At 58.5% G+C, this 17,593-nt stretch overlaps 1 protein-coding gene across 3 annotated transcripts in view; it reads right to left on the reverse strand.

Moving 5' to 3' along the window:
• The window catches only part of STK32C (serine/threonine kinase 32C), a 71,093-nt gene extending 53,893 nt beyond the window's left edge, over window positions 1-17,200 (reverse strand). Inside the window, exon 1 of one of the 3 annotated variants that reach the window (XR_015155460.1) lies at window positions 16,779-17,189. Coding sequence is in view for 1 of the 3 variants with exons in the window: in XM_086378225.1 (XP_086234351.1) it covers window positions 16,779-17,040 (262 nt within the window). In the remaining 2 variants the exon portion in view is untranslated. Of the gene's footprint in view, window positions 1-16,778 lie in introns of all 3 variants that reach the window. The other 2 variants (XR_015155461.1, XM_086378225.1) reach the window with 2 other exon arrangements.
• Between the last annotated feature and the right edge of the window lie 393 nt (window positions 17,201-17,593).

Consider the following 17,593-nt stretch of genomic DNA (forward strand, 5'->3'; position numbering starts at 1 on the left):
GGGTTTGCCTCCACCCCACACCCGATCACACGGCTCCCGTGGGCCACTGGCGAGGAAAGCAGTCCTCACAGGTGGGGGCCCTGCAGGCTGGGCTCGGGAGCCACGGGATCCCGGAGCGTCACCTGGGGCTCCCCTGCACGTGGCCATCCCGGCCCAGCCGAGGAGAGGGTGCGGGAAGGGAGGGCGCCCATCCCCCGAGCCGTGGAGGGGCCGTGCCCTGAGGCCATGCCGCCCGCCGGGCACACACGGCACCCTGCAACCCGGCCTCGGGGGCGCCTGCAACTGCTGCACCGGGAGGGCTCCGCAGAACCACCCACCCCGCTGCCGAGAAAAGCGGACTCGCGCCACCCCCGTCCGGCCAAGCGGCCCCCGCCCGGCGGAGCCCGGCACCAGCTGGGACCGCAAAGGCCCCCGTGTTACCTTCTGCAGGCGTCAGGATACGCCGCCCCCAAGCAGAGTCCACGCCGTGTGAGCCAGCTCCGCGGCGAAGGCGCCTGAGAACCCGAGCTGCTTATTTATCGGAGGGCCACGGGCTCGCGGTGGGGAGAACAGCTCCTGTCCTGGGGGCGCTCTGAAGCCCCGCCTCGAGAGAAACAAAGTCAGAGACCATCAGGCAGAAGCAGCCAAGGGTGCCGTGATCGCTAGCGACCTGTGATGAGACCAGGGGCCACCGGTGAGCTTTGACCACCGGCTGCCGGTCGGGATGGAGCTGAGCCGGCGGGAGGGGCATGGCTGCCCCTGCCTGTCCCCCGGGGAAGGCGCAGCGTCCCTGTAGAGGGCAGGGGACCAGTAAGGGACCACGTGGCGGGTCAGAGGCCCAGAGCTGCCTGCGAGGCTGAGGCTGAGGCGCTGGCCCTGCCCTGGGTCCTCCAGGTCCAGGTGCCCACGTCCTCTGCCCCCACCGGGGCCACTGCCCATGCGACACCTCGCTGAGCGGCAAACCGGGTGCTGGCGCCCAGGGGAAAGGAGGGTGAGCCACGCGGGGGGTGGGGGGGCGGGGGGCGGGCTGGGCCCTGCCACCCGTGCAGACCCTGAGACCACCCAGGCCTCTCCCATCCAGGCCAACAGCCCAAGCAAGGGCTGCAGCCCTGAGCCGTCCCTCCCCAAGACCAGGGGAACGTTCTCAGGCAACAGTGCCCCTCCCCTCAAGCGGCTTCTGTTCTAACAGGAGATGGCGAGCTCTGCGAAGTCGCTCAGACGCGTCCAACTCTGTGCAACCCTATGGACTGGCTCCCGCCAGGCTCCTCTGTCCATGGGATTCTCCAGGCAAGAAGACTGGAGTGGGTTGTCATGCCCTCCTCCAGGGGATCTTTCTGACCCAGGCATCAAACCCACATCTCCTTCATCAGCAGGAGCACCACCAGAGAAGCCCATAACCCAGGAGATCGATGATAAACAATTAATTGATGGGGATAGCAAATAGAAAAGTAGTGAAAATGGCAAGATTTTAGACTTAAATATATTGACAATTACATTCAAGTAAATGGATGAACATTCCTTCTAAAAAGCAGGCATCTCCAGACTGGATTTAAAAAGCCAGAGTCAACCAAGTGCTATTTATAAAGAAACTGCTTCCTCCTTAAAGGTACAGAGGCAACAGGTTAAGGGAGGAAACGGCTGCTCACAGACGAACCAATCAAAGAAACCAGGTGGCCACATTAACATCAAGGTAGACTTGGAGCCAAGGAACATCATCAGACGTGTCATAGGATAAAGGTTCAAGTCATCCAAAGAGACACAGCAGCACCAAACGCGTACGCAGCCTAAGCCAGACACACACACGGAGCAAAACCAGCAGAAGGGACGGAAGACACAGACCAGCCACAGGACTGGAGGCTTCTCGTTCCTCGTGGCGACTGACAGAAAGGGGGAGAAACCGTGAAACGCTGACGTGACGGGTAAAGGAGAGGCATCACTACAGCCTCTGAAGGAAAACAAGTACTTTACGCAAGGGGCGATTTCCACCCCTTGAAAGCGAGCATGAGGAGGAGCGGGAAGTCTGAATACGCCCTAGCTATCAAAGAAATCGAATTTGTCCTTAAAGCTTCCCCACAAAGAAAGCTCCAGGCTCAGCGGCTTCGCCGGTGACCTTTAGCAAAGGTTTAACGGAGAAGTGACAGCAAGGTCGCACAGACTTTACAGGAAACGGAGGAGGAGGGAATACCTCCAACCCACCTTATGAGGCTGGCGTGAACCTGCCAGAGACACCACAAGGAGGGAGACTCCCGGCCAATATTCCCCGTGAGTATAATGAAAATCATACGCCGCACGGGCGCTCGGTCCATCAGTCGTGGCCGACTCTCTGCGACCCCACGGACTGTAGCCCCCAGGCTCCTCTGTCCACAGGATTCTCCAGGCAGGAATACTGGAAGGGGTTGGCATTTCCAACTCCAGGGGATCTTCTCGACCCACGAATTGAACCTGAGTCTCCTGCAGCTCCTGCCCCCGCATTGGCAGGCGGATTTATTTTTTTACCACTGAGCCGCTCGGCTCGCCTCAAAATACCAGCAAATTGAATTCAGCAATATCTAAACACAAACCTAATAACGTGAGACTGATTCTTGTTCAAAAGTCACTCAGTGCAATTTACCTCGTTGGCAGAATAAAGGAGTTATCTCCACAGATACAAAAGGCATTTTGCAAAATCCAACAACCATTAATGACTTTAAAACAAAAACTCATCAGAGTACGAAGAGAAGGAAACTTCCTTGGTCTGATAAGTGGTCTTTGAAAAAGCTCAGCTGACATTGTACTTAACAGTGAAATAGTGGACGCTCTCCCTCTAAGATCACGAAAAAGACAAGGAAGCCAGCTCCTGGCTCCTCTAATCGACATTGTGCTAGATGTCTAGACAGTGTGAAAAGGCATAAAGTTGGTAAATCTGTCTTCGTTCACAAGCAACATAGAAAACCCTATGAAATCTACAGACAAGATATCAGAGTAGGTATGCTGCACAGGGCGATGGGATACAGTCAGGATGCAACAATTTATTTTTAGAAAACACAAAATATGCCTGCAACCCCTGCACGGTGAAAACTATGAAGCCATGCTGACAGAAATTAAAGACCAGAATAAATGTGTGAAGTGCCACGTTCCTGGACTGGAAAACGCTAAATGTTAAGAAGTCTGTCCTTTTTTAAGTGATCAAGTTTCATGGAATCCCAACCAAAATCTTAGCTTACTTTAGGAGCTGATAAACTGATTCTAAAATTTACAGAGGAAGGCAAAGAATCTAGCATAGTCAAAACAATCTGGAAAAAGAACAAAGTTGGAGAGCAAACACATCTGCTTTCAGCCACATTGTAAAGCTACAATAATCAGCACGCTGTGGCATCGGCGTAAAGACAGACAAAGAGATCAACGGAGCAGAAGAGAGCCAGGAAGAGGCCCATGAGTTCAAGTTCCAGAAAGATGCCAGGGAACACTCCTGGGGAAAGGATGATCATCTCAGCAAGCGGTGCTGGATCACACAGACATCAGACCGCAGAGGAGGAGGAGGGGAGAGAAGGAAGGAGAGGACGGCGGAGGGAGGAAGGCAGGAGAAGGAGCAGAGAGGCCGAGCCCTGGCCCTGGCGTCTGAGCCACATAAACACCAACCTGCAGTGGAGCGTGAACAATGGAATCACTACAGCGGAGTAAAAGTATTTCCACGTCCATCCTGTAAATTTGAAAGTGATCACATTAAAGAACTGAGGTTACCAGAGACCACTGTATGAACTGGAACTCCGTTTCCCTTTTAAGACCTCAGTGGAAAAGGTGAGAATCTGGAATGAGTTTCCTTTGGGAAAGACTGGTGGGAAAATACGGAAAACCCTGGCCATTGTCGAAGAGCACTGGAGTCAAAAGCAATGGAATTAAGCTCTAGTAGAGACAAGCTCGTTTCCACTCCAAGAGTCTGGTAGGTTTCAGTATGAGTGGTGAGTTTCTCTTTTTGTGTCTTTGATCTGGTTTCGTTCCTGTAATTCAGCCACTCGATTTTGTGATGGGGGAATGATATGTGTTTTTTGTACAAAAGAAAAAAATAACAGTAAAACCATAAAAGCTCTAGAAGAAAGGAAAAACAGTCTTTATGACCACGAGTTAGGTAACTATGCTCTAGACAGGACACAGAGGGAACAAACCCTAAAGGGAGGAATGAGAGAGAAGCTGGACTCCCCCAGATTAAAAGCGTCTCCTTTCCCAGAATGACCACTGAGGACAGAAGGGAATGACCTGAAACGCAGACTGGCTCCCCCTCCCAGCACAGGACCAGACTGGCCGCCAAGGACGCGGGGAAACCGGCTGAGACGCATGCACACCGCACCTGAGGCCCAGGGCAGAGGCACCCACCCACTCTGAGGTCGGTGCCCTGGGCAGGGGCACGTCGCTTGTGCACTGACAAGACGGAACGTGAGTGCCTTTGGGAGAGAAGATGCTGCTGATAAAAGAGTAATTAACAACCTCCTGAACCTTTCAATTAACAGGATCCGCACACGAGCGAACCTACGCTCTCCAGAGCATTGCTTCTTTTTTTTTTTTAAATTAAAACTACTTAAGTTTGTTCTGTAAAGGTTTCTTGAGATTCCATTGGACACACCCGCATGAGTCCAAGGCCAGGCCCACCCCGGCCCCAGGTGACCACCGTCCCCTCACCGTCTCAGCCCATGATGCTCAGTCCAAGGCCGCACCCCCAGGGCCTGAAGACAAGGGTCAGCCCAGGGAGAGGGCAGGCAAGACACGCCCATGCCCTGGGAAGTGATCGACCCCCAGGTAAGCTGTGCTGAGCAAACCCAGCCCCCCCAGCCTGCGGCACAGCGCCCCATGGCTCTGACCTCACCTGCCGCTCTGCACGGAGCCCCCAGCCTTGGAGCTGGCAGGCACGGCCCGAGTGGGCTCCAGGTCCACCTGTGTGCCCGAGATGGCCATTCCTCGGCTGCAGCCCCCGTGAGCCGGACGCCGGCAGTGGGGGGATCACGGGTCCCTGGCCCCTGCCGTCCCAGCAGAGAAGAGAGGCAGAGCCCGCACACAGATCAGGCATGGGCCTTGCCTCCCCCCCAAACCCCAGGCCTCGCTCAACAGCCCAGGCTCCCCTGCAGCCGACCCCGGGGTCCTTCCGAGGGAGAACCTCATGGGCCGCAACCACGTCGCAGCATCTTCAACAAGCAGGGAGATAGCTGCCAGGAGAGCTGCCCACCCCAGGGAGCCAGCCCCGTGGCACCTGCACCTCCACAGGGACAGGGGTCCACAGGGGGGCTGGGGTCCACAGGGGGGACAGGGGTCCACAGGGGGGACAGGGAGTCCACGGGGAGGCCAGGGAGTCCACATGGAGGACGGGGGTCCACAGGGGGGACAGCCAGGACAGTACCTGTGAGCCCGGCTACAGCGTGCACACCCCAGGCGCACACATTCCCACCCACGCTGATGCTCACATGCACACACAGGTTAACCCCAGAACCCCAGGCTATGCCTGGGTACCCTGCAAGTTCTCAGCCCTGGGGCCCCGAAGCAGGTGCTGGTGTTGGTGAGCCTGGCTGCTACCTCGGGATGGAGGGCAGGGAGGGGAGCTCGGGGCACGTGGGGCGGCGGGGACGCGGGCAGTCAGTCTCTGGAAGGCAGAACCAAGGTGCCACGTGAGGTCCAGGCTGGGAGGGGGCGTGTCCAGTGTGGAGGGGCCACAGGGCACTTGGAAGGATGAAGTCAGTGAGGAGGGAGACTGCAGGGGTGCGGTGTGCACGTGTTACAGGACACACGTGTGACACACGAGACGGAGCCTGGGCAGAGAAGCCTGGAGTGTGGGAGGCAAGGTCCTGGCTGGAGGGATACTTGGGAGGCATGGCATACGGATGGTATTTGAATCTGTGAGACCGTCTGCATGAGCAAAGCAGGAAAGGAAAGGAGGGGGCAGGAGCCCAGCGCTCCGGAGTCACCAGGGCGGCAGGAGGCGAGGCCGAGGCGCGCAGGGGCGTCCTGGGAGAGAAGGAAGCTGGGGGGTCCAGATGGAGACACGAGAACTGGGCGTCAGCCCTGCCCCCGTGCAGGAGGGCTTCACGAGGGCTTGGAGGCCGAGGGACAAATCCTGGCCTGCAGGTGAGGGGACAGGCGCCCACGCGGACCAGCGCCCTCAGGAGTTCTGCTGATAACGGGGAACAAACGAGCGGGGACAGGGCACCAAGGGAAGCTCTCCACACAGGAGCAGGAAGCAGGCTGTTTACTCTCCCGAGATGCACAGAGACTGTCTTCTGGATGCCTGGCATCAATCTCCACCCTGGGGACACAAAAACGCCTGGTTCATGCCCAGCCACCCCTGGGAGCCTGTGCCATCGCGTGCCAACAGTTATGAAACGTGAACGGGGCACAGGGCGCAGCTCAGGCACAGCTCTGGGCTCCCCAGAGCCAGACCTGCAGGTCACTGCCCCCACCCAGAGCTGGGACCATGGACAGGCCTGCCTGCAGGCCTGGAGACAGACAGGCATGCCCCAGTGCGGGTGGAGGGGCCCTGGGTTAGGAGGGGACAGGCAGGGACCTGCACTGGGCCTGTGCAGACTTCCTGAAGGTCGAGAGTCTGGGCCTGAGGCTGAGCGGTGCGCTGGGTACAGCTCTGTGCTTTAAAAGGTCATTATCTCCCAGGAAGGGTGAGCACCCCCAGCGCCCAGATCTTGGTTTCTGACACCCTACCCAGAAGAAGGACCTGGGCTCCTGGGAGAACTGGCTGATTCTAGGGTTGGGTTGGGGAATACACAATGAGTCTGGAGCATGTTCTAGTCACAAAAAGTAAGGAAGTGCTCAGAAAGAAGCAAAGACAGCAAACAGTGAGGGCAGCAGGCCCAAAGGGCCAGGAGCCAGCTGGGAAGCTTCTGATGGCCGGAGCTGGCCAACCCGAGCAGAAAGTAAGTCAAACACGAGAGCTCGGATTGCAATGCAAAGCACAGAACAGAGATCCATGAGTCTGCAAGGGCTCAAGTGAATGACTGAACCACAAAGCAAGCGGAAGAACACACAAAGCTTCTGTGCCAAAGAATCCCAAGTGATTTCATGTAGATACCTTCTCTTAGAGGAGGCAGACCCCAGCCTCCTGCCCCACGGGGATGGCACAGTGTGGACGGGGGACGGAGGCCCCGACGGTGAAGACGCCTGACAGACACGACCTCGGCCAGGCGGTCAAGGCCAACGTCAGCAGCAGTAAGCCCAGCTGAGCATCTGCACCCTCAACAGGACGTGACGAAAAGAGCGTTTCTCCCGTAGTCTTCCTCCCAAAGACCCAAAACTGTCAAGGTCATCAAAACAAGCGCAGTCTGAGAAACTGACTCAGCTCACAGGGGCCTAAAGACGGACAGGAAGATGTCATGTGGATCCTGGATGGGACCACGGAACAGAAAAAGAATGTTTGGTAAAAAAAACAGCAAATCTGAATAAACCATGACTTCAGTATTTCTCAGAGTTACGGTGGATCATCTCACGTGTCACGCTGACTGGCCCGGAGCACCCAGGTAACTGTTCTGCGCCTGTTCTGGAGGGAGCTTCTGGGCAAGACGAGCAGTTGAACCAGGGACTCAGCAGAGGAGGCGGCCTTCCCTGATGGGGGTGGGCACTTGAAGACACTCTTTGGAAGAAGAGCTATGACAAACCTGGGAAGCGTATTTAAAAGTAGCCACATCACTTTGCCAACAAAGGTCTGTATAATCAAAGCTATGGTTTTTCCAGTAGTCATGTACGGATGTGAGAATTGGACCATAAAGAAGCCTGAGCACCGAAGAATTGATGTTTTTGAAGTCTGGTGTTGGAGAAGACTCTTGAGAGTCCCTTGGACTGCAAGGAGATCCAACCAGTCCATCCTAAAGGAAATCAGTCCTGAATATTCATTGGAAGAATGGATGCTGAAGCTGGAGCTCTAATACTTTGGCCACCTGATGTGAAGAGCTGACTCACTGGAAAAGACCCTGATGCTGGGAAAGATTGAAGGCAGGAGGAAAAAGGGACGACAGAGGATGAGATGGTTGGATGGCATCACCGACTTGATGGACATGAATTTGAGCAAGTTCTGGGAGATAGTGAAGGACAGGGAAGCCTGGCGTGGTGCAGTCCACAGGGTCACAAAGAATCCGACACGACTAAGGGACAGAACAACAAAAATGTTCGTTTACACACACACACACACGTTATTATTCTATTTGTCTGGTGTTTGTCTAGAGAGCCCTCACTAGTACAGCATCGTCTCCCTGCTGGCTCCCTGGTCGTGACAAATGTACTATGTTAACATTAACATCAGGGGAATGAGGTGCAGGATATGTAAGAACCCTCTGCGCCACCTTCACGACTTTTCTGTAAATTTTCTGTGAAGCTAAAAATGTCCTAAATAAAGTTTACTTTAAAAGTCACATATATTCCGTGAGTGTCCAAGTATGGACTGGAAGGGGGTGTGAGAAGGCACCAATGGTTGTCTTAGCGCTGAGATTACATAAGACACCGAATTTCTTAATACTTTGTCACCTTTCGTTATATAATAAAAAGCTAAAAGGAATAAAAGATCACCCAGCAGCAGCATCTGCGGCTGGATGGCCAGCTGCATCATCTATCACCCAAACTGGGGCGCGTCTCCGGGCTGGAGCGGGTCCGCGGCACTCCGTGGCTGAGTAGATGTAGTGAGGTCGGTCATGCTTGACGGGGGACAGCAGGCGTTGGCCCCAAACTCTCACTCCCTTCCCCCTCGCCCCGCCCACCCCCAGGGTCTGTACTAGGTCCAGCTTTGGGGCTCTGCGGGGACCAAGCCGCTTCCTGTCTGCAGCTCTGAGTGCTGCGGGCCCCACACGGCCCAGGACCCCCGTCCGACTCGAGTTCCACCAGAAAAAGCGCCCAGGCCCCCTGCTCAGCGTCCTGTCCCGGAGGGCGGCCACCACCCTCACAGCTGCCCACCTGCCCCTCCGGGCCAACGCCAGGCAGGGCCACGCCATGGGCACAAGCCGGGCACCGACATGGGCGCTGGGTCCACCCTTCCTTCAGCTCGTGACTCTTCACCCCTCCCATCTGCCTCCTCTGTGCCCCTCTCCCTCTGCCCTCCTCTCAGCCCCGTGCTGTCTGCCTAAGGAGCTAAAAGAGGACTTCACAGGCACAAGATGACCTTGACACAAAGAATAAAAAGGAAACAGGGGACTCGAGGACGATGCACACGTGCGTGGCCCCCACAGCCCAGCGCAGCCCCAATCAGGGCCACCCGAGCGGCCAGCTCCCAAAAAGACGCACTGATGTCGCTGCGTCCAGCCGCTCCGTTTCTGTCTGGGGGCAACGCGGTACGTGGTCACAGATAACTGACGGGGCAGCCGCCCCACAGGAGCTGAGACCCCAGGGGCCACCCCCCACCAGCGACACTACTCCCGCTGAGCCTGCCACCAGCCCCGGGCGACTGAGCTGCCCAGGGGGCCGTGATGGGGAGGCCAGCAGGTTTTCCCAGCTCCACGGATGTCACGTGGAGCAGGTGACCCGCCCAGATTCCCAGCCGCAGAATCAGGAAACACAGTATAAATATTGTTGCTAAGTCACTGAGTCTGGGGGTTGTTTACCACCAGACACAAAGAGCAAACAGGCTGCCCGGGGGCGCTCGTGGTAAAGAGCCCTCCTGCCAGTGCAGGAGACGTAAGAGAGGCGGGTTTGATCCCTCAGCTGGGAAGAGCCCCTGGAGGAGGGCATGGCAATTCACTCCAGTATCCGTGCCTGGAGAATCCCATGGACGGAGGAGCCTGGTGGGCTACAGTGCGTGGGTCGCACGGAGTGGGACACGACTGAAGCGACTGAGCACGCACACACGCGGATAACAGACCGTCCTGGGGTGCGCGGCCGGGGCCAAGATCCCGCTCCTGGCTCCCAGGGCCCGAGGCCCGAGTCTGAGGCAGGAGGCTGGGAAGCAGCACCCAGCACCACGGACCCCGCAGGGCGGGAGCAGGAAGTGGGGACTCGTGTCTGAGAAGCCCAGCAGACTCCAGACCCGAGCACACGGCGTGGCACGCCCCGGGTGTCAGCGACAGGTCCCGCCTGGCGAGTGGAGACAGAGCGCGTCTACACCCCAGAAACAGGAAGCGCTTGGCTATTTTCAATAAATTGGGGGCGACACGGACGCCCACCCACACCATCTCCTTGGCTGCAGGATGTAAATAACAGCAAGCCGGGTTTGCACGGCATCGACTCTGCGGGGCCTGCGCCGGCCAAGTGCTGGAGGCCACCACACACTCAGTCACCCGGGGGTGTGGAGGGTGGGCGGTGGGGGGAGTGACCTAGGGGCTGGGTGGGGCACGCTGATCTTGCCCAGCACCCTGGTTTCTAAATAAGAGATTTCAGGTCAATGAGAAAATAGCTTTTGATGAAGCAGGCATCCTGGTTTTTAAAAATAACAATGATTTTATTAATTGTAGCTTCTCCCCAATTGTCTCAGATTCTGAGCATTAAAGTAATTCTGCATGCTGGCCACAGCCAGCGTTTAGGGAAGAGAGAGGAGCCCACTGTGGCCTCCAGGGCGCCGGTCAGCGTGCGTCCACCCCCTGGGGCGGGACAGAGGTCTAGAGAGGGTGACGGGTGACCACCTCCCCCCGCCCCGGGGAAGCAGGGACAGGGCTAGAGGAAGCAGCGAGGTCCAGTGTCCACTGGACTCTTGCCACCTAGTAGAGATGCTGGTCACCAAAGTCTTCCCTCTCCATAGATTTATCCAGAGACGGCAGAGCAAGGCAGGGACTGAGAAGCACACAAGGAGGAAAACTCTGATTGGACAGGAAACGTGACGTCAGAAGAACAAACACCAAATCTGGTTCTGAGCATCCCACCCAAAGGGGAATCTGGCCCAAGGCCACGGGGCACAGACCCTGAGTGGGGAACCACTGGGCTGGGGGTGGCAGGCGGGCAGGACTGGGCCGTCAGAGCAGCCAGGACGAGAGGACACAGTGGCCGGGGGTGGGCGCAGCCCTGAGCCACCCGCCTCTGGCAACACGCCTCCCCCAGGCTGGCTGGGAGTCGGCGGAGGCTGAGTGCTCATCAGGGAAGGAAGAAGTTCAGGCTGTGGCATCGGCTGCAAATGCAGGACCCAAAGCACCACTGCTGTTCCAAGTGCGTGTGCCCACGAGGTCGGCAGAGAAAAAGAGCAACACGGAAATAAGAGCAAAACTGAAGAGACCCCTCGGCAGGGAGAGCCGGCCCGCGCGCAGACGAGGGAGAGCCGGCCCGCGCGCAGACGAGGGAGAGCCGGCCCGCGTGCAGACGAGGTACCGCCCGTGGCCAACGGCATCGCCCCACGGAGCGCCGGGCAGGCAGCACCCTGGTGCCCCTGTGCCTCGGGGCTGCTGCCCAGGGACCACGCCCCCGGTCCCCGCCCCCCACACTGTCCTTACCAAGCCCCCCACCCAGAGCGGGTCCCCTCTGCGCCTAGCGCCGCTGCCCTCCCCGGGGTGGGTGGGATGTTGGATGGAAATACAGAACCCGAGGCCCCACCCGAGGCCCGACAAACCAGCATCTGCACTTTCACAGGGTCCCAGGGACTGGGGGCCCTGGCAGTTTGGGAAGCTCCTCCGAGCCGCCCCGACCCTGCTCCGAATAAACGCCTTGCCTCCCTCCGACCGACCTGGGGCCTCGGGAGGGCTCATCCTCAGAGAGCAGCCCCAGACAAGGCTCACCTCCCGTGCATCCTTGCAGCCCTCCTCAACTGGAAAGACGGGTGGTTAAATGTTTAAAAGAAAATCAACTTATTTTTAGCATTTTAAAACACACAGCCAGATGGATAGACACTCAGAGCTGACATTTGTTACATAAAAAGCAGGACAGCGAGTCCCCGGTCCATCCCGGACCAGCCTCGTCAGCCTCGCAAACACGTCAAGCTCAGGGCTGCCCCACAGCCCCCGGGACACCCGGCCCTGCACCGGGGAGCCGGGGACCCCCGCTGGCTGGTAGAGGACCCCAGGCTCTGCAGCCACTGCATTTCTGCCACCAAGGCCCCCGCGTTGTGGGGGAGGGGGTGAACCGCCATCAGCCTGGGCCTCACAGAGAGCTGCCCCCGCCCCGGCCAGCCCCGCTCCCCAGGGTCGGGAGGGAAGGGAGAGGCACCTATTGTAAGTCAGGTCCACGCGCCGCTGGACGAGGACTCAGTGACAGGGCCGGACTGACACTTCAGAACCACCGGGCCGGCCCCCGCGCTCAGCACTGTGCACTCCGCTGCCCCCAGCTCTGGGCACACAGCAAGGGAGGGTTGGCACACACACCTTCCAGTCACCGAGTCGTTCTTGGCAGGTGAGTCGACCAACCAACCAAGAAGTCTGGGAAAATCAACTCAAGAGCCATGAGGAGCCTCCGCAGAAAACCACACTCAGGACAGACATCTTTGAAAGTTAAGTTCTCCTTCATACCAGCACCAACCAGCATGGAACGTGACGGGTGCAAAGATCTTGTTCACAATTCAACAAAAACAGGCAATGAATGTGCCCAGTCTAAGCACGTACAGGGCCCGCGGGAGGAAAAGCCCTTCTTACTGTGTCCAGTGTGAGTCCAAAATGACCAAAAGTCGCAACGAAAAAGTGAAACCACAGAAGCACTAGAAGAAAGTGCAGGGTTTTGACTGAACGAGCATCACGTAGGGCGTGACCAGACACGGAGGCGGAAAGCCGCCAGGAAGGAGGGAGCATCACGTACGGCGTGACCGGACACGGAGGCGGAAATCCGCCAGGAAGGAGGGTCTTGATGAATCTGACCGCACAAAAATTAAGTGGATGCACGTGGGGGAAAAAAAAACTAGCAGCACAGAAAGATGAACGACCCCGCGGCCCTTCCATCCTGGGAACCGTGGGAAGCACAGGGCAGCCAACAGCCCAGCGGGAGGCCAGGTGCAGGGGTGCGTGTGGCGCGCAAAGTCGCTTCAGTCGTGCCCACGGAGACCCCATGGACTGCTGCCCGCCGCCTCTTCTGTGCATGGGATTCTCCAGGCAAGAACACTGCAGTGGGCTGCTTCCCGACCCAGGGATTGAACAAGCATCTCTCATCAGGGCAGGGCTAGGCGCTGGCGACTCAGGAAAGCAGAATGTAAACATGGACAGAAAAAGATGGCCAACCTTAGCAGGGAGCAAAGCAGTGATGCAGGCTCTCAGGTGGTCAAACAGCAAGGCCGTCACCAGCACCCAGAGGCAGGGAGGGGAGACGAGGGCGTCCTCCTCCCCTCTCCTCCCTCCTCCCCTCTCCTCCCGCCCTCCACGTTCACCACAGTCATGCTTCCTCGTCCAACACCAGACTCCCCACCTCCTCATTTCTCCGGGCACGCCGCACCTGCCGCAGCCACGCCCATTGGGTCACCACCGTGTAACAAGCACCCGGGACAGCGGCATGTCCCAGGATGGCTCGTCCCCAGGGAGTTGGCGGATGCAGCAAGCTGCCTTCCGTGTGTACTCCTGACTCAGCAATGTCATCCCCAGGAACGTGCCCTAAGGAAACAATGTCGAGTGCACCACGATGAACACACAAGAACACTCGCTGCTGAGTTGTTTACATATTGATCCCTGAGCTCCAGCATCCCCCAGCCCCACCCCCAACAAATCCAACCTGGATTTGGGGGCAGGGAGGCACCCACAGTTTTTAAGAGCATCCTTTGAGTCTAGTTCACAGGACTAAGAACAGCCCTTGGAAATTTAGCCAACAAGGGATCCTTTAGATCGACGAGACGTCACAACACCTCGCTAAGTAAAAACAGCAGGTTTAGACAAAACCATAAATGGAGCACGATCCCATTTCTGCACCGAAGCCATAAAGTGTGTCTCTACACGACTGACGTGTGAGTGCATTCTAGGGAGGGGCTGGGGCAGGCGTAGCTCAGAGGCCTTTCTGGGCTAAAGTTACCAAAGCCTCGGTTTTCCTATTTAGGACAATTTTAGGGAAGTCTAAACTTTTCAGAAATTTGTACACTTTAATCCCTCTATAATTTAAGAAAGGTTTTATAAGTTTCATAAAAGGTTACGAGACTCCGGGAGCCCCAAGTCCCACCTTACCGCCCACCCCACCCTGCACGCCGAGGACTGGCCCTCTGCCACCCCGTGGAGCTTTAGTTCCAGGTCTCCAGGTGAAGGCAAACCTCCCGGACGGCCGGTTGTTCCCCACTTGCAACCTAATTCCATGTTAGGCTTTAGAAGAGCCAGACTGCCGAGAAGGGCAGGTGCCCCCCACCCCGGGTTACTTGTCACCCAGCTGCTTGGGGAAGGTGCTGGAAGACATCCAGACAAGAGGGATGAGGGCGTCTGACCAGCACACGGCAGGCTGGGCAGAGCAGCAGACTGCAGGCCCCGCAAGGTCCACCCCTGAATCAAGCGCTCCCGAAGCCACGAGGGTGGGACAAGCAGAGGCGCGGGGCTGCGGGCAGAGGGAAAGGGCCCAGTGCAAGGAGGAGGCCCAGAGGACTCTGAACATGGCCCAGCACAGGCTGATCACAGGCTCAGACACCTTGGGGACACGGGACCTTCAAGGCCCGACGAGTCACAATTCTGCTTTTCAGTTGGCATCTACCTGGCACACCGTTAAACTGCACTCTTATTTTCTTTTTTCTTTTTCTCTGCATACCAAATTTGATACACTAATTGGGTGTTTTAATCTAAAAAATTCATCAGAAGGTCTCATATCACCATGGCAACCGGGCAGTCCCAGTAAACGCAAGCCCTCAGCACAGCCCTGTTACCTCTTTTGGCTCACCCGCCACGGGGCTGAGAAGTGTGGGACCTTGTCCGGGGAGGACAGCTGCCCGCCCTCAGAGAAAGGTGGGGTGCAGCCTTGCCCTCCTGGAAGACCGGCCCTCCTCCTTTCCAAAGCCTGCTCTTTCCATGTAAACAAACCCACAGCCTTCAGGCCAAGAGCTGCACACATTTTCTTTGCAAACACGTACTGTGATCCCCAAGCCGTGTGCACCCTGACGATGGCACAAAGACAGAATCAAACTGGAATAAAGTGGCCGCCCCCAGGATCGCATCCACGGCGACCAGACCCAGGGTCAGTCTTGCCCTCTAATCTCATCAAAGCCCAGCTAAGTCTCATCCTGAGGTGTTCAGTTTGGAGACCTGGCCACCGAACCCAGGGGTGGGCGAGTGACTGACAGGCACGTGTGCTGAAGAGCGTGCACCTGTTGCCGAAGCCAGCTCCCACCTGCACAAGCCCGGAATAGCCGGCACCTCTGCTGTCCTGCTTCAGGCGAATGGGGACGGCGGAGGGGGGAGAAGGTGTGAAATAATTCCCAAATCGGATTCAAGAACCACAGATGCATTCTGTGCTCTTTTTGCCTCTAATGTTCCTTGGATTCTGAAACCTAACCCTCTGAACAGGTAGTAAAATTCTACTGTTCGAAGCTGAAGGCAGCCACTGGGCTACATCAATGCCTCTCTGCCTGCATTTTCTGCCTTGGACAGCAAAATGCAAAGACATGAGAGAGGGCCGGCTCTGGGCCGACACCCGCGGGTCCTGAAATCAGATGTATTTCTCAGGCGTCTTCTGATCCTGCCCCTACAGCCAGAGCTGGATGCAGTCGCTTCCTGATTCCTTCCTAATTCACCCTGGGCTTTCTACACTTAGAATGTTTACACTCAAAGACATGCAACATATGAAACATCCCCAGCGGTAAGTTGTGCCCTAAAGTTCAGAACACAAAGACAGGTCTCCCCAGAATACACTGTGCGGGTGTGATCGGTCCTGAAGGCCTCGCCCCTTGATCATGTCCAGACACCTAGGCCCCCTCTCCGCTGACCATGACCGGGCTCATTGGAACCCAGCTTCCTCCAGACCTCCCCCACCCTGCCAGGCAGCAGGCTCCCCTTCCCTCTGTGAGGACTGCCGCCAGGCTGCACATTCTCCAACACTGGCCTTAGGTCATAGTATTGTAATTTCCTATAATGCTTAAATTATTTATCAGAAATAAATAGCTTGGGCTCCTTGGCTAAGCTGTGCTCTAAAATTATAAAAGATCCATCCTACCTGCTGCAGGCTGCCTACAAATGAAAAATGCATATTTTACTATTTTAAGAAAATGTCAAAAAAAATCAAATGTGTCATCTTATAGCATTGAACTTATCTGCATGACATCTGAGAGAAGAGCTGCATGCTTGCCTGTGGAAGTGTCACAGTGCTCAGGGGCGAGCACTGCCACCTCCCCCGGGGGTGCTAAGGGAAAAGCCCTGTGCCCAGCAGGGCTCAGGGAGGCTTTCCCACAGGCCTGCCTCGGTCTCCTGCTTCCCACTGGCGCCCACCTCCAGGTCACCAGCCTTACCTGCAGGGAGAACTCAGGGCAAACTAGTTCCCAGAAGGGAAGCTTTTCGCACAGAGGCAAGCCTCCACCACACATCTGAGTGCAAAGGTGGGCACGCCCGGAGCCACGCTGCGCGGTCGCCGGCCCTGAGAACTCCGAGGGCCGGGCCCCCGCGCCACCTGTGGTCGGGTGTCTCCCTTGGCGAACTGGGCACCCCTCAGGTGCAGAGGGGCAACCGAGTGCGCGCACCGCACAGTAAAGGAAAACGCAGACACAGCGCCCTGGCTGCAGTGGGGTCCACCGACCCTCACTCCCCGCGGCTGGAGGGCCTGCTCCGCCCGCCGCGCCGCGGCCGGACACGGGGGACGCGCGTGGGCACCGCAGGCACCGTCCGCGAGTTTCCTCGGAAACCGAGACGCCCCGGAACGTCTTCCCGCCCCGGGAACCTTGGTGCCCCGAGGCACGGAAACCCTCCCGCAGCAGCCCCCCTGCGAGAGCGCGCGGGCTCCCCGGCGGCGCGGGCCCCACTGCGCTCCCCAGGTCCCAGCCGCGCGGCCCTTCTCACCGTCCTCCTTGTCGTCAAACACCGGCCTCCGCGCTGCGGCCGCCGACATGGAGGACCCCATCCTCTTCTTCCACTTGCTCCACTGAAACAGGGGGCGCGGCTGCGCGCGGGCATCGCTGGAGTCCCGGGCTCGAGGCTGGCCGGAGGTGGGCGGCGGCGGGGCCGGGGGCGCGTCGGGGCCGGCGAGGCGCCCGCGGCCGAGGGGCGGCGAGCCGGGGGGCGCCGCGGCGCTGCTGCCCCTGCGCTCGGCGCCGCTCCTCATGGCCGGACCGGAGTGCGCACCGCGGCCGGAGTCCGGGGCATGGCCCGCCCGGCGGGCGGGGAGCGGGAGCGGGAAAGACAGGCAGTGCCCGCCTTGCGCCCCGAGCTCGGCGCTCCCGGGTCCCGGCAGCCCGGTCAGCTCAGCCGACTGCGAGGGCCGGGGGCGGGGCCGGGGCGGGGCCGGCAGACAGGGGCCGGGGCGGAGCTAGCGCGGGGCGGAGCTAGCGCGGGGCGGAGCTAGCGCGGGGCGGAGCTAGCGCGGGGCGGAGCTAGCGCGGGGCGGAGCTAGCGCGGGGCGGAGCTAGCGCGGGGCGGAGCTAGCGCGGGGGCGGAGCCGGGAGGCAGGAGCCGGGGCGGGGCGAGGACCAGGGGCGGGGCCGTCAGGCAGGAGCCGGGGCGGAGCTAGTGCGGGGGGGGGGGCGGGGCCGGAAGGCGGAGCCGGAGGCGGAGCTAGTGAGGGGACGGGGCCGACAGGCAGGATCCGGGGCGGAGCGAGGGCCGGGGGCGGGGGCCGGCAGGCAGGAGCCGGGGGCGGTGCCAGTTAGGGGCGGGGC

This window comes from Bos grunniens, chromosome 26 (assembly GCF_055505025.1).
Source record: "Bos grunniens cultivar Pamir isolate PY7600 chromosome 26, Bosgru_T2T1.0, whole genome shotgun sequence".
Lineage (NCBI taxonomy): Eukaryota > Metazoa > Chordata > Mammalia > Artiodactyla > Bovidae > Bos > Bos grunniens.